At 37.4% G+C, this 11,898-nt stretch overlaps 1 protein-coding gene across 1 annotated transcript in view; it reads left to right on the forward strand.

Moving 5' to 3' along the window:
* Positions 1–6: 6 nt before the first annotated feature.
* Positions 7–11,898, forward strand: part of FH (fumarate hydratase) — a 27,315-nt gene continuing 15,423 nt past the window's right edge. Inside the window, exons 1-3 of the mRNA XM_010836686.1 lie at positions 7–155; positions 6,393–6,527; positions 9,762–9,872. Coding sequence (XP_010834988.1) covers positions 24–155; positions 6,393–6,527; positions 9,762–9,872 — 378 coding nt within the window. The 5' untranslated portion in view covers positions 7–23. The remainder of the gene's footprint in view (positions 156–6,392; positions 6,528–9,761; positions 9,873–11,898) is intronic.

Genomic DNA, 11,898 nt, shown 5'->3' on the forward strand with positions numbered 1-11,898 from the left:
AGCTCTCCCAAGGCCGCCGCGCTATGGATCGCGCGCTCCGGCTCCTCGCGCGTTCGCGTTTACTCTCGCGGAATCCAGGTTCCGCCCCCAGACCTGGCCTTGGCCCGGGTGGCCCAGCAGTCCTCCTGCTCCGGCCTCCGAACGCCGCACGAATGGTGAGCTCGTGCTGCCCGACCGCCCTGGCCGCCCCGCGGTGACCTTCAGGCCTCCCGCCCTCCGGCCTTAGGGTCTCGGTACTGGCCCGTGTGTTGGAACTTCTCTGCCGGCCCGGGGCGCTTCCTCAGTTGGAGGAGCGCTCGGGAGGGGCGGCAGCTGTGGGCGAGAGTCATGCCGGGCCTCGTGGACCCTGCCCCTGCCGCGCTCACTTCTGTGGCGACTGCCCTTGCGAGGATGCTGAGGTGGACGGTGTGAGGAGGGGGCAGCCACGAGGTGGGACTGTGTCGGGAAGGGGCAGCTCCGCACCTGCCCTTCGTGGGCCCGGCTGAATCCAGCCCCTCGGAGCTAATTTCTGGGGTCACAGCTGTGCTGCTAGTCGTCTCCAGGCGGGGTTGGAAGGGTCTTGTGAACCTAAGAGATTTTACTTCTCATGCAATTGACCATTTAGTTTGTGAGACTCTCTTTCCTCACGTAACTTTTGTAAAACCCGGAAATATGAAACTGGCAGAATGTCCTGAAGTACGTTGGATGGGACCTAACTATTGCTGAATCAGCACTTTTAATTGAGGCACGCCCTCCAAGGAACTAAACGTCCAATTTCAGGTTGGATACCCTAACTTACACGAGCTCTTTTTCACTTTAGAAAGTAACCTCCGGAAATTTGGGCTGTAGTAAATAAACATTGAATGGGTATGCTCACCTGTGTATTATCAGGAAAAGTGAGAGAAATAAATGCTGGTTTAGGAAGGCTTACTATTTTGCCCTATTCACTCTGATTTGTAGTTTGAGCTTTTATTCAGAGAGATGCGGCTTCAGACCCTATTCTATTACTCAGAGTTGGGATTTTGGTCAGGTAATACTGTAACACGACTGAGCGACTGAACTGAATACTGTAATACATACAGTATTATGTAATACATAATAGTGAAGTCGCTCAGTCATGTCTGACTCTTTGCGACCCCATGGACATAGCCAGCCAGGCTCCTCTGTCCATGGGATTTTCCAGGCAAGAATACTGGAGTGGGTTGCCATTTCCTTTTCCAGGGGATCTTCCCAACCCAGGGATCGAACCCGGGCCTCCCGCATTGTAGGTAGACACTTTACCGTCTGAGTCACCAGGATACATGAAAATAATTACAGATACTCAGCAATGTTATCCCTGTGGAAATACTTTGAATTTGGGACGTGGTGAGTGCTTTATTAAATGAATGCTTCCATCTAGGGGATTTTAAAGGCCCAAGACATTTTCTGGACTATACACTTTAAGATAATTTGATGACATCACTATATCTGAAACTAGAAATCAAGGATGCTTTATATTTCTGCAACTCTCTGCTCAAATAATTTTAGTACACTTTAAAGCCTTTTAAAAAGTTATTTTTCACTTATTTAGTGTTTTGTAAAAAAGGAATAAAAGACTGAAGAACTGAATCTATCCTGCTGTTAATGTCAAAAAAAAAAAAAAAAAAAGCACTATCTTGCTTTTAGTATTGTAGTATTAGCTAACATCAGGTGAGGATAGATTTTTTTTTGTCCCCAAAATTCTAAATACATCTTTTGCCCTCTAATCTTCTCAGCTCCAAAATCTCCGAGTTGATCTAAGTTTTTCTTGTTGCTAGTGTTAAGAAATAAACTATATTCAATACCCAGTGACAAACCATAATGTAAAAGAATATGAAAAAATATATATGTCTAACTGAGTCACTTTGCTGTACAGAAGAAATTAACACAATACTATAAATCAGTTATACTTCAATAAACTTTTTACAAAAAGAACTTCAAATAACCCTAAATTCCCTTTCGTCTCAGTTAAGAATACAAGTTGGTCAGATAGGAAGATTATGTTGAATGCCCCCTGTGTGTGAAACAGTCACTGTGGGCACAGGGTTTAGACTGCTTGTGTGCATGCATCCCTACTCAGTCGTGTCCAACTCTTTGCAACCCCATGGACTGCAGCCTGCCAGGCTCCTGTGTCTATGGGGGTTGCCATCCCCTTTTCTGGGGATCTTCCCAACCCAAGAATCAAACTCATTTCTCCTACATTGGCAGACAGATTCTTTACCACTGTGCCACCTGGGAAGACCTTATAGACTGCTGAGGCATGTTAAGTAAACAAAGCAGTTATTAGTAAATAAGCAAAGATGTCATGCACAGTTAAAGTTACTTCATCTTCAAGATGGCCATAAAGTCTGAAAACATGGATAATATTCTATATTGCAGTACAGTATCAATAAACCACTTATTACATATTTGTCAGTATTTTAAGACTTGGTGGTCACCCTGTACTTTAAGAACTGAAAGAATTTAAAAAGTCTCTTTAGAGAAACTGGAAACCCAAACAAAATGAAGTCACATTTGGGATTTTAAACCTCTTGAGATAGTCTTTCTGCCTAAGAAATGGTTTGGATTTTCTTGAATTCTGCAACATTCTTTGAAACCACCTAAGGCTGAGAATGTGAAAGGCATTTTACATTTTCTTTAAGAGATATCATGGTTTAGTTAATGGTTATCTTACACATGCGTAGGGATATATTATAGGCCTAAGGCCTGTACCTTTTTACTAACCTTTAAACGCTTTAGACTCTGGTAATTCTCCAAGCCAGGCTTCAACAGTATGTGAACTGAAACTTCCAGACGTTCAAGCTGGATTTAGAAAAGGCAGAGGAACCAGAGATCAAACTGCCAACATCTGTTGAATCACAGAAAAAGCAAGAGAGTTCCAGAAAAGCATCTTATTTCTGTTTTATTGATTATGCCAAAGCCTTTGACTGTGTGGATCACAACAAACTGTGGAAAATTATTAAAAGAGATGGGAATACCAGACCACCTTACCTGCTTCCTGAGAAACCTGTATGCAGGTCAAGAAGCAACAGTTAGAAACAGACGTGGAACAATGTACTGGTTCCAAATTGGGAAAGGAGTACGTCTGGGCTGTTTGTTGTCACCCTGCTTATTTAAATTATATGCAGAATACATCATGAGAAATGCTTGGCTGGATGAAGCACAAGCTGGAATCAAGGTTGCAGGGAGAAATATCAGTAACTTCAGATATGCAGAAGACACCACCCTTATGCCAGAAAGTAAAGAAGAACTAAAGAGTCTCTTGATGAAGGTGAAAAAGCTGGCTTAAAACCCAACATTCAAAAACCAAGATCATGGCATCCGGTCCCATCACGTCATGGGAAGTAGATGGGGAAACAATGGAAACTGTGACAGTCTTTATTTTTTGGGGCTCCAAAATCACTGCAGGTTATGACTGCAGCCATGAAATTAAAAGATGCTTGCTCATTGGGAGAAAAGCTATGACAAACCTAGACAGCATATTAAGAAACAGAGACATTACTTTCCTGACATAGGCCTGTCTAGTCAAAGCTATGGTTTTTCCAGTAGTCATGTATGGATGTGAGAATTGGACCATAAAGAAAGCTGAGCACCAAAGAATTGATGCTTTTGAACTGTGGTGTTGAAGAAAACTCTTGAGAGTCCCTAGGACCGCAAGGAGATCCAACCAGTCAATCCTAAAGGCGATCAGTCCTGAATATTCATTGGAAGGCCTGATGCTGAAGCTGAAACTCCAATACTTTGGCCACCTGACTCATTGGAAAAGACCCTTAGGCTGGGAAAGATTGAAGGCGGGAGAAGGGAATGACAGAGGATGAGATTGTTGGATGGCATCACTGACTCGATGGTCATGAGTTTGAGCAAGCTCCGGGAATTGGTGATGGACAGGGAAGCCTGGCGTGCTGCAGTCCATGTGGTCACAAAGAGTCAGAAACGACTGAGCAACTGAACTGAACTGAGACTCTTGACTGATAGCCTGTAAACTTGGAGACCACCTCATCAATTCCAGGTTACTGGGGTTAGTGGATGGTAATAGTACTTGGTATTTTTAGGACCAAATAGCCATCACACTACAATGCACACTGGCCATATTATCCTTTCATACTTCTCTAGGAGGGGAAGCAATTGTGAATAAAAATGCATCTCCCAGGACATTAGGAAATTGCAGTTTGTGCCTGCCCTATGCCTAGCTGGTTAGACTCTTTAAACTTCTCCTAGAAATTCTGCTCTCTGAATTATGAGATATAAAGACATGATTAAAAAAAAAAAAAACTACAATTTTTAAAATAATAATTAAAAACTTATTTATATTTAATAGATACCATCATAACCTCACTTTTTCATCAAAAGCACTAATAATTTTTTTCATTAATTTAGTTGAGCAGTCCTCTTCTTGCCTAAGCCACTAGGAAGAGATAATGTAAGAAGGTTTTGAAAATCATACACATGGTTTTCAAACTTCAGGTGGACTCATTAGTGGGTGGAGAAATCAATGTAGTGGACAGTAAACAGCATTGGGGTTTTGACTGAGTAGCATAGAATAGAAAATATGAGGGCAGGACAGATTGTTTCACAAAACGTTTGTTTCAGCCTTGTGTGTCTATACATGTGTGTTTATTATAATATAAAGGTTTTTTTTTTTTCTGTAGGTCATTGTAAAGAGCCAGGCTCTTTTCAAATTACTGCTTTGGCCCTGGGTGCCAGAGTGTGAAATTTTGTGTGCACCCTTTAAGGGTGGAGTTTCTATTTCCCACAGACCTCTGGCCAAAAGTGAGGCCTGTGGCCTCCAAAGCCAAAGTTTCAAGGGACTCTTCTCAGTGCAAGATCCCCAGGCTAGGGACCCTGACACTGGACCTGGCCCTCTTTCTCCTGGGGGAGAATCTCTGCAATTGTAATTATCCTCCAGTTTGTGGGTCACCTCCCCCCAGGGGAGTATAGGTCTTGACTTTACTATGTCTTCACCCCTCCTACCTATTTTGCCATGGTACCTATATATCTACAGTTGTAGAAGCTATTTTCTGCTAATTTTTCAGCTTTACTAATCAATCATTGCTCTGTAAATAATCATAATTTTGATGTGCTCTTGAGAGGAAATGAGCTGAGTCTTCCTACTCTGCCATCTTAGCCACTCCTGTCCTCTGTAGACTTTAAGGCAGAAGAAGAAAATACACCTCACTGATTATACTCCTGTATTTCTCACTAGATACAAGGATATTTTTCTTTTCATACAATTTAAAAAGTTTTATAACATAAAGTTTTTTTTTTGTTGTTCCATCTTTCTATTCCCAAGGGATAACTACAAAATTATTTGTTTCCTATACAGAGGACTATTTACTAAAATAAGATTACTTTGCTAGGTGTTTTTAAATCTTTTGAATCATCTGATCATGTTTATTTTATAATTAATGCAAGGAGAACATTAATTAAAATTCTGAGTATCTCTTTGAACTCTCTGTAAAATAAATATATGTAGATTCCAAATGTCTATTTTTTTTTCTTAATTAGTATAATTTGATGTACTTGGTAGAATCTTAGGTTCTCCATAAAAGGGATTTTGGGTCGTGGGTTCTTATCCTAGGGAATGAGTTGACTTCAAGGTATAAACTCCTTAAAATCGTATATAAGATTTTACATATATTTATATTTATATTAATTTTTCTAGAGAGATGATCCAATACCCTGAGAAGGTTAGGGACTGATCTGGCCCATGTCTCTGTAAATTACACCATTTATTGTAATTATAGATTAGAAAAGCTGACTTGCTGAAGATGACACAGCTACCAGGTGGTGGGCCATCTCACTGCAAAGCCTGGAATATTTTGTGTTGCACTAAGCTCTCTCTCATGCATAATATTTATAGACAGTGGTTGAGCTTTGGTTAAATATATAATATTTTCAAACTTTGAAAGTATTGTTCTTAGGTTATTTTCCAAAGTTCTAGTAAAATAGTAAATGAAAGCTTGACCAATAATAGGCATATTCCTGAATTGGAAAAGATTACTCTTTTGACTTCAAAGGCTTTCTTTGTATTTATCATGTGCATAGTGTATGAATCCTAGAATCCATCATTAACATCTGTATTAATTTGTGTGACTAAAATTTTCAGGAAAAAAACTGTAAGTGTGGGAGAACAATGAGAATCAAAGTGGAATTTTTTGTCTTTGTGGTACTTAAGAATTTCTTTTCCCAAATATGATGTTTCCTGTATATTGGAAACATATATTTCCAATTATTTTGGAATTACAAATTAAATTTATATTTCCAATTATATTTCCAATATTAAATAATTTCCAATTATTTCCAATAATTTCCTGTGTATTTCCTGTATATGATGTTATTTCTCCTGATACTTGTTTTCTTTTCAAGCTGTAACAGTGTCTTGTCTTTATTTTTAGGCAAGCCAAAATTCTTTTCGGATAGAATATGATACCTTTGGTGAACTCAAGGTCCCAAATGATAAGTATTATGGCGCCCAGACTGTGAGATCTACAATGAACTTTAAGATTGGAGGCATGACAGAACGCATGCCAGTAAGTGGCTTTTGTGGAAATGTTGGCTTATTTTAGATAAACTAGGTATTATTCAGTATTGAGAGTCACCCTACCTTATAAATATTTTACAGAATTAAAACGTAAAGTCATTTCGAGAACTAGCTTTGTGAGTAATAAAGTGTTTCTCTCTCGTTAAACTTCTTAAAGTTTTAGTATGCTAGTGTTTTGAGCTATGACTTTGTGAGTCTTTTGGATTTTATTTGATAGAACTAAGTGATTTGTCTTTCATTCTTGCTTGGATTTTTCATATTTTTACTAGAATGTTGTAGTTTGTAAACATTTTTAATTTTGATTCTTTTTAATTGATGTAAAGCTTTTAAGAAACTGATTTAAAAGAAAACTTTTTAAAAAACTTTATTTTGTATTACGATATAGCTGCAATATATTTATATGATTAATCAAAGATTAATAAATATTAATACATTAATACAATTAATAAAGAATGCTGTGATAGTTTCAGGTGAAGAGCAAAGGATCTTAGCCATACACATACGTGTATCCATTCTCCCCCAAACTCCCCTCCTGTCCAATTTTTCTTTAATATTATACTTTATATCTATCTTGGCTTCAGTTTGTAGAAAAGTGTACACTAATTCATAAAAATACTATCTGTCATGATGTCTGGCATATAACATAATATATAAGTATTTGTTCAGTGCTACATGAATGATTTAATGATGAGAAAACTTTCTTATTTGTATGAAAACAAATATTTCATATATATATGAAAACCATATTTCATTAAACCCTTACCTTAGAACTAATCTTCAGTTAGATCTGATATGTACTACTAAGAAAGAAAAAATCTGCCAGTTAAAGTTGTGTCATGTCATTGATTTGAAGATACATCTTGATTTCAGAGATGTTAAAGTGTGAAAAGAATTGACAAAATATATTACATATCCTACTGGAGCCCAACTAGAGTATGAAAAATAGTCACCACAAGAATGCAGGATAGGCTAGTAAGCCTAGAAGTCCCCAGGCCTCATCTGGTGAGATACTGCTACCTTTATCTTTTAAATATACTTTTTATCTAAACAGTAATTTTAACTTCCATATTTTAGCTCATTACTAAGATTTCAAGACTGAATCTTGACAGATTTGTATGCCTTTCCAAGACGCAGTGGATCTTCTTAGAAAAATATCTCTGTAATTGTCAACCCACAGCCAGTCTAATGGTGAGGGCCAGACTACATGGTTGGGAGAGAGAGGGTAGCAGCTGATCCTGAATATTCCCATATAGTTCAACTCCTAGGGTTAAAAAGATCAGTCTTAAGCAATATTAATTGGAGTAAGCATGGCTCATGTTTTGATTTTCTTGCTTCAACTAGCAAGGTGTGTGTTTCTGGGGTGGTGTGATTGCTGCTGCTGCTGTACCAGAGACAGAGCAGTTGTTTGGATCTGGACAGGTGTCTATGAAAGATGAATACAAGGGTTATCAATTTTTACATATTTGGCTTCCATCTGGATTAATTTTCTGAACTACATAAGATATAAAGCAGACTCTTTGTATCTGAGGTCCTTAGGAAAACAAAATCAAAAAAAATTTACGGACTACTATGGACAGGGAGGCCTGGCGTGCTGCGATTCATGGGATTGCAAAGAGTCGGACATGACTGACCGACTGAACTGAACTGAATCTGAGTAAAGAATACTGAGACCCTTTCATCTCCAATGATATATTTACCATTTTGTTTTAGTAGTGCCCAGTGAAGCTCTGTACTGTGACCTTTTTTTATTTTTATGCATCCGCAGACATTGTGGGGTCAGTCACTCCATTTTGGTAGCCAGAGTTGATTGGCATTTGGTTGTGCCTTCAGCATTGGTTTGACCCACTGCAGTGTTCCTGTAGAAAATGAAATTCGCATTTGTTTTCATGTGTAATCCTATGTGTCATATCTTTCCATTTCATTTGGGTAAAACACTTGTAATGTTTTAATTTTAATTTCCTGGATTTAGCAGGAAATACTCTGAAACAGATTAGTGCTACTAACCATGGGGGAAGTGGGGGATGGTGCGCCATGGCAGACTGGTTCCTGGTCACTCACCAACCCCCAGGCCCTACGTGTTCCCCCACACCCCTCACACCCTCCAGCCACCACATTTTCATTCTCTTGATGGTTTACTGTGAAGAGGCTTTTTAGTTTGACATAGTCCAATTTGTTTATTTTTGCATCTGTTGCTTTTTCTTTTGGACTTCTCCAGAAAATCATCACTTAGACTGATATCAAAAAGCTTACCGCTTATGTCTTCAAGAGTTTTATGATTTCATGTCTTACATTCAAGTCTTTAATCCTTTTTGAGTTCATTTTTGTATATCGTATAAGATAGTGGTCCATTCTCATTCTTCTGCATGTGGTGTCCAGTTTTCATAGCACCATTTTGCTACCTTTATTTTACTTGTTGTTTTATTCTTTTCTAAAGAGAAGGAAAAATTATTACGTAGTGTAGAATCCAGTGAGGGAAAATAATGTTGTTGTTCAGTCACTAAGTGGTGTCCAACTCTTTTGAGACCCCGCCCATGGATTGTAGCCCACTAGGCTCCTCTGTCCATGGGATTTTTCAGGTAAGAATACTGGAGTGGGCAGCCATTTCCTTCTCCAGGAGATCTTCCCAAAACAAGGATTGAAGCCCCTGTATTGGCAGGTGGGTTCTTTACTATTGAGCCACCAGGGAAGCCCAAATAATGGTATGAGTGAAAAGTTACTCAGTTGTGTCTGACTCTTTGTGACCCTATGAACTGTAGCCAACCAGGTTCCTCTGTCTGTGGAATTTTCCAGGCAAGAATACTGGAGTGGGTTGCCATTCCTTTCTCCAGGAAATAATGGTATAGCCTGGTGAAATGGTTGAGTATCATTTGTTTTTAAATATGTGATGTAAAATCATGTGTGTTGTAATATCTTATAAAAAATAGGACAAATGGTATATTGTACATCTGTGTGAATGTGTGTATGTGTGTGTAAGGCATACATACATATCTGTGAAAAGTCATTGTATTTGCTTGTGTTCGGTTGCCTATACAAATAGATAAATGATGGTTCTTGGTTTTTATATGCCTATCTTTAATTTTTGTCTATATCCTAAACATTTTAATGTCATAATATTATTTAAGTTATTGTTTTCTGTACAATGTTTGTACCTGCATAAGATAGTAATCTTAAATTTCCATGCTTAAATTGCAAATTGAGATATTTTTCTGATTAAAAATTTTAGATCCCAGTTATTAAAGCATTTGGCATCTTGAAGCGAGCAGCTGCTGAAGTAAACCAGGATTATGGTCTTGATCCAAAGATTGCTAATGCAATAATGAAGGCAGCAGATGAGGTAAGAGGTGATAAGAGTGTTTACTTGTTGGCATTAGATCCCTATTATCTTCCGGATAATGATAAGCTCTGGCCTGAGGAAAGGGGCACTGAATTCTTGAGTTAATGTGTTTTAACATAGGATGACAATGTTATTATTTGGTAAGGATATTAATATGCTTCAAATATATATTGTGGCAAATTTTCTGGATGATTTTATACCTTTCATTTCTCTTTACTTTTCCTTGTAATTTATATAGTTTAAAGATAAGTTTTTAAAGAGGCACTCTTTGAACTTATATATTTGATTTCTTGTTTTATGTATAAATGATTCCCTTTAAAATTGGTTGTTTGATAATATGTGTGCAGAATGTAATTTCACTCTTCCACCAATAACATGATTGTTGTGCAAAGATAAGCAGAGATAACAGCTTAAAAGCTCTAGATATAATGTTCATTGCAATACTTTTTATTAAAGCAGCTGTTTAAACAAGTTAGATTGTGAAGCCACAGAAATTTAGTTTTTTAAAGAATGTCATAGAACAAAGCCTACCCATATAAGAAGTGGGGAGGAAAGATTGCAAAATGCATGTATTTTATGATCCCAATTTTGTTTAGAAAAAGTGAATAGAAAACACGTTTTTCTGCATATATACTCCCATCACTTGAAGTAGAGACTAGAAGGAGATGCCAAAGTTCTAATCATCTTTATTTCTGAGGGTAAAAGTATGATGACTGTTATACTTTTCTTAGTTCTCAGAATTTTTTACACTAATCACCTATTATTTTTATTCAGTTAGGAAAAAAGTTTTACTTTTAAATGAACCAGTTTTTTTAAGGTAATAATTTCTAACGTGCACACTGATTTTCTTAGCTTAAAACTAAAATCATTCCAGAAGATGAAGTTAAGCGCTTACTTTCCCAGAGAACTTAAAATTAAAAAACTAACTAGCTCAGAATACAAAAATATGACAAAAATAGAGACAAATCTAGACATGTTTATGTCTGTGCTTGGAGATTGCTACTCATGGGACATTTGTGGGATGCAGTAGCTACTAGTGAACTCACACTGTTAAGTCACTTGTTGGTTATAATGCTGACTCTGGCTGTAACATCTGTTGGATATTCTTGCTGAGTACCAACAGTGAATTTATCTAGAGACTTAACACATTTGCCAGCATTAACAAGTGGCCCTGTCTGGATATTACAGAGGGCAGTTGGAGAAATAGAAGAAAGATATCTTTGATTCAGTTTTCATTTGGAATCAGTGAAATTTTTATGCCATTCACCATAGATTATCTTTCACCTTTTAAAGTAGCAGTGGTTAATTAAAAAGATCATACACCATGACCAAGTGGGCTTTATCCCAGGGATGCAAGGATTCTTCAGTATCTGCAAATCAAATCAATGTAATACACCACATTAACAAATTGAAAAATAAAAACCATATGATTATCTCAATAGATGCAGAGAAAGCCTTTGACAAAATTCAACATCCATTTAGGATAAAAACTCTCACGAAAGCAGGAATAGAAGGAACATACCTCAACATAATAAAAGCTATACATGACAAACCCACAGCAAACATTATCCTCAATGGTGAAAAATTGAAAGCATTTCCCCTAAAGTCAGGAACAAGACAAGGGTGCCCACTTTCACCATTACTATTCAACATAGTAATTTGGAAGTTTTGGCCACAGCAATCAGAGCAGAAAAAGAAATAAAAGGAATCCAAATTGGAAAAGAAGAAGTAAAACTCTCACTGTTTGCAGATGACATGATCCTCTACATAGAAAACCCTAAAGACTCCACCAGAAAATTACTAGAAGTAATCAATGAATATAGTAAAGTTGCGGGATATAAAATCAACACACAGAAATCCCTTGCATTCCTATACACTAATAATGAGAAAATAGAGAAATTAAGGAAACAATTCCATTCACCATTGCAACGAAAAGAATAAAATACTTAGGAATATATCTACCTAAAGAAACTAAAGACCTATATATAGAAAACTATAAAACCCTGGTGAAAGAAATCAAAGAGGA

This window comes from Bison bison, unplaced genomic scaffold (genome assembly GCF_000754665.1).
Source record: "Bison bison bison isolate TAMUID 2011002044 unplaced genomic scaffold, Bison_UMD1.0 scf7180017864064, whole genome shotgun sequence".
NCBI lineage: Eukaryota > Metazoa > Chordata > Mammalia > Artiodactyla > Bovidae > Bison > Bison bison.